At 66.9% G+C, this 4,495-nt stretch overlaps 1 protein-coding gene across 1 annotated transcript in view; it reads left to right on the forward strand.

Moving 5' to 3' along the window:
* Nucleotides 1-4,495, forward strand: part of COL1A1 (collagen type I alpha 1 chain) — a 31,015-nt gene that overhangs the window by 3,013 nt on the left and 23,507 nt on the right. Inside the window, exons 2-20 of the mRNA XM_017740491.1 lie at nt 77-271; nt 420-454; nt 554-589; nt 673-816; nt 1,413-1,457; nt 1,687-1,740; nt 1,952-2,005; nt 2,130-2,183; nt 2,293-2,346; nt 2,450-2,503; nt 2,601-2,645; nt 2,895-2,948; nt 3,056-3,100; nt 3,249-3,302; nt 3,559-3,657; nt 3,745-3,789; nt 3,870-3,968; nt 4,225-4,278; nt 4,370-4,477. Coding sequence (XP_017595980.1) covers nt 77-271; nt 420-454; nt 554-589; nt 673-816; nt 1,413-1,457; nt 1,687-1,740; nt 1,952-2,005; nt 2,130-2,183; nt 2,293-2,346; nt 2,450-2,503; nt 2,601-2,645; nt 2,895-2,948; nt 3,056-3,100; nt 3,249-3,302; nt 3,559-3,657; nt 3,745-3,789; nt 3,870-3,968; nt 4,225-4,278; nt 4,370-4,477 — 1,328 coding nt within the window. The remainder of the gene's footprint in view (nt 1-76; nt 272-419; nt 455-553; nt 590-672; nt 817-1,412; nt 1,458-1,686; nt 1,741-1,951; nt 2,006-2,129; nt 2,184-2,292; nt 2,347-2,449; nt 2,504-2,600; nt 2,646-2,894; nt 2,949-3,055; nt 3,101-3,248; nt 3,303-3,558; nt 3,658-3,744; nt 3,790-3,869; nt 3,969-4,224; nt 4,279-4,369; nt 4,478-4,495) is intronic.

Here is a 4,495-nt window from a genome sequence, read left to right on the forward strand (position 1 = left end):
AGGGGGCTGAGGGGAGGGGGGAGAGCCGGGCAGGCTCCGTTCCGCCCCTCCTGACGCCGCTCCCGCCCCGTCCCAGTCCAAACCGGGAGCTGCATCCAGGATGGGCTCACGTACAACGACAAGGACGTGTGGAAACCAGAACCGTGCCAGATCTGCGTCTGCGACAGCGGCAACATCCTGTGCGACGAGGTGATCTGCGAGGACACCTCCGACTGCCCCAACGCCGAGATCCCCTTCGGAGAGTGCTGCCCCATCTGTCCCGACACCGACGGTACCGCGACACCCCCCCAGCGATGTCCCAGCGCCCCCGGGGACCGGCGGGCCCAGTGTTCCCTCCCCCGCCCCGGGTGTCTGGGCTGTGGGATGGGTGTGGGATGGGTGATGCTGCGCTGCTCTGAACCCCCTTTTTCCCCCCACAGCCTCCCCTGCCTACCCAGAGAGTGCTGGAGTAGAGGTAAGGGCTCCCCAAAACGCAGCCCCCCAAATTTCACACCAGCCCCGCCCCCATATTTGGAGCCCCCCTTTTCTAACCTGTTCTGTCTCTGCCCCACAGGGTCCTAAAGGAGACACCGGCCCCAAAGGAGACAGGGTGGGTGTTTCCTGCCCCCAGAGCCCCCCGCTCTGCAGGGACCCCCTCACCCCACTGGAGCTCACTCCCTCTTCTCTCCGCAGGGACTCCCCGGCCCCCCCGGCAGAGATGGAATCCCAGGACAGCCCGGACTCCCAGGACCCCCCGGCCCTCCCGGTCCCACACCGCCCCAAATGTCCTACGGCTACGACGAGAAGGCCGGAGGCATGGCCGTGCCCGGGCCCATGGTGAGCCCGGGGACATGGGGGACACCAGGGGACACGGGGGGACATGGGAGGACAAGAGGGGCGCAGGGGGTGGGTGGGGGTGAAGCTGGGCAAGGAGACAGGAGCCCTCCCTGTGCCGGTGATGTCACTGGGCACCAGGACATGGCAGGGACGGGGAGGATGCTGGGCCTGGAGGGGAAAGGGATGGGGACAGGGATGGGGACAGGGAATGAGTGGGGATAGGGACAGGGATGGGGTAGCAATGGGGACAAGGGATGGGTGGAGGTGGGAACAGGGATGGGGACGTGGTGTTGGGGTGGCAATGGGGACAGGCAATAGGGACAATGCAATAGGGGCAATGGGGACATGGCAGTAGGGGCAGGAATGGGGTGGCAGTGATGACAGGGAGTGGTTGGTGATGAGGACAAGGAAAGGGGGTGATGGGGACAGGGAGGAGGTGGTTTTGGGACAGTGATGGGGTGGAAGTGAGGACAGCAGTGGCCTGGGGGTGAGGTGGCAACAGGGCCCAGTGGATCCATCAGTGGGGTGGTGATGGGGACAGGGACAGGGACAAGGTGACAAGGCACTGACTCCTCTTCTCTTTCTGTTCTCCCCAGGGCCCAGCTGGTCCCCGTGGTCTCCCCGGCCCTCCCGGTGCTCCTGTGAGTGTCACCTCTTCCTGTCCACTTGGGTTTGGGGACAAACAACCCCCAGGGCCCCTATGGGTGGTGGTGGGACAGGTCGGGGGATGTCCCACCCTTCCTGCCAGCTACAGAAGCACGTGGGGACAACATCCTGTTGCTACAAGGACACCGCCACTGCCACTGGGGGATCCAGACCCAAACTTCACACTTTCTGACCCATTTTTTTCTCTTTATTTTTTCCCCACAGGGTCCTCAAGGTTTCCAAGGCCCCCCTGGTGAACCCGGAGAGCCCGGTGCTTCTGTGAGTGCTGTCACCTGCTGCTCCAGCTGATGTCCCCTGGGGTTGGGGACAGTGTTGCTGTTCCCAGATCTGGCTGTGGCCACACTGTCCATGCTCTGGGATCCATGGGAGTGGGGCTGGCAGGGCCTGGCACTGCCCAGGGCGGGTGGCAGGGTGACAGGGGGCAGTTGTCACCCCCAGCACCCTCATCCCTGCCCTCCCTCTCTCCTAGGGTCCCATGGGTCCCCGAGGTCCCGCTGGCCCCCCTGGCAAGAACGGAGATGATGTAAGTGGCCTGTCCATGGGGTCCCCTCCCCAGTTTGGGGCCTGGTGGCCCTGCCAGCCCCCCCAGGCGAGCAGGAGCTGCCTGGCTTGGGGACGTGCCACCAACGCGGTGTCCTTGTCCTCAGGGTGAAGCTGGCAAGCCCGGCCGCCCCGGAGAGCGAGGTCCCCCCGGCCCCCAGGTAAGACACACGAGGAGACACCCCCAGCTGTCCCCCCCTTGGGGACAGGGTGCTGTGGCATGGGGACAGCCCCCCCAGCGCCTCCATCACCACCTCTCGTTTCCCCCAGGGTGCTCGAGGTCTCCCCGGAACCGCCGGCCTGCCAGGCATGAAGGGACACAGAGTGAGTCCCCCCCCCGTGCTGGTGACATTCAGGGGCGGGGGACCCCTGACCTCACCAAGGGTCCCCTCCTGACCCCCCACCTCTTCTCCCTCCTGCCCCCCAGGGTTTCAGTGGTCTGGATGGTGCCAAGGGTGAGCCTGGACCTGCTGGCCCCAAGGTGAGGAGTGGTGGCAGTGTCACCCCTGTCTTGGCAATGTCCCTGCTGTCCCCTCCTCCCCAAGGAGCAGGTCCCTCATGGTGTCCTTCCTCCTCAGGGAGAGCCCGGCAGCCCTGGAGAGAACGGAGCTCCTGGGCAGATGGTGAGTGCTGGACCCGGGGGGGTGGGGGGTTCTGGGCAAGAGGGGACAGGGATGGGGGTGACACCTGATGGGGATCCAGCTCCTCCTCAGGGATCCACCAGGGAATGGGGCGGGAGGGGTTCAACCCCTTGGAAACGTCACCGTGGGCAGCAGCAGGGGGGGCACAGGGATGGGAGGAGGCTCAGAAAGTGGGAAGTGTCCATCCAGGTGACCCAAACGTGTCCTAAACGTGTCCTGTCCCCTCCCCAGGGTCCTCGTGGTCTTCCCGGCGAGAGAGGCCGTCCTGGCCCATCTGGCCCCGCTGTGAGTATTTGGGATGGGCAGGGCTGAGACCCCTGCCTGGGGCACAGGGGGCTGGGGGTCACCTGTCCCACCCGTGGGCGTCACTCACGGTGTCCCCTCTCCCCCAGGGTGCTCGTGGCAATGACGGTGCTCCCGGTGCTGCCGGTCCCCCCGTAAGTACCCCCGACCCCGTCCACCCTCCTGCAGCTTCCCGGATGGGGAATCCTGGCCGGGAGCCAGGGCTCTGCCGCCTGGGGATCCCACCCGCGCCAGGTGTGGGGTGGGATCCCCCCTCTGACTCACGCCCTCTCTCCCATTTAGGGTCCCACTGGTCCCGCTGGTCCCCCCGGCTTCCCCGGTGCCGCTGGTGCTAAGGTAGGGCCTGCCGGACTCTGCTGGGCTGGGAGGGACTGGGGGGCGCTGGGAGCGTGGGGTGGGGGAGGACTTGGCAGGGAAGGGGCTCCGAGGCCGAAGTGCCGTGGACTGGCACTGTCTGGGGCAGGGGGACACTTGGGGACATCGCCAGCCGTGTGCCGGGCACCTCTCCCGGCTGTGCCTGCACGGGAAGGAGCTGCAGAAGGAATCGCCCCTGGTGCTCACGGCTCTTCCTCCTCCTCCTCTTCCTCCCCAGGGTGAGACAGGTCCCCAGGGAGCTCGTGGCAGCGAAGGTCCTCAGGGTGCCCGCGGTGAGCCCGGTCCCCCCGGCCCTGCTGGCGCTGCCGGTCCAGCTGTAAGTGACATCCGAGGGCTCCCTGTCCTTTGGCCTCGCGTCCTGCCAGCCCCGCCGTGACCCTCCTCTTCTTCCTTCTCTCCGCAGGGCAACCCCGGTGCTGACGGCCAACCTGGTGCCAAGGGCGCGACCGTGAGTGTCCCTCTTGTCCCCCCCCGGCTGGGGTAGGAGGAGCTGTGCTGCTTCCTCACGGCCTCCTGTGCCTCTTGCAGGGCGCTCCTGGCATTGCTGGCGCTCCCGGCTTCCCCGGTGCCCGCGGTCCCTCCGGACCCCAGGGTCCCAGCGGTGCCCCCGGCCCCAAGGGCAACACCGTGAGTATCCCTGGGCTCCTCTTCCCGGGCTTGGGTCCTCTCGTCTGCTCCAGGAAGTTCCTGGAGCTCCTCCTGGAGCACCTGGAGGTGCCTCCTGAGGTGTCCCATGGTCCCTTCAGCCCTGCCAGGGCAGGGCGGTGCTGGCGGTGGCAGATGGGGGGCCCTTGTCCCTCTCAGGGTTCATCAGGACGTGACTCGGGGATCCCTCTGCTCTTCAATCCGGTGTTAAACCTTTTCCCTCTTCTCTCCCCTCCAGGGTGAGCCCGGTGCTCCAGGCAACAAGGGTGATACCGGTGCCAAAGGCGAACCCGTGAGTGACCCCCCAAGGTGTTCCTGGGGGCGCGGCCCCTCCTGGCTCCGGCCCCCCCTGGGGGTCCTCATCCCTTCGCCTCCTTCTCCAGGGTCCCGCTGGTGTCCAAGGCCCCCCCGGTCCCGCTGGCGAGGAAGGCAAGAGAGGAGCCCGTGGTGAGCCCGGCCCCGCTGGGCTTCCCGGCCCCGCTGGCGAACGTGTGAGTAGCAGCGTCCCT

Source organism: Corvus brachyrhynchos, unplaced genomic scaffold, assembly GCF_000691975.1.
Source record: "Corvus brachyrhynchos isolate BGI_N302 unplaced genomic scaffold, ASM69197v1 scaffold47, whole genome shotgun sequence".
In the NCBI taxonomy this organism is placed as follows: domain Eukaryota; kingdom Metazoa; phylum Chordata; class Aves; order Passeriformes; family Corvidae; genus Corvus; species Corvus brachyrhynchos.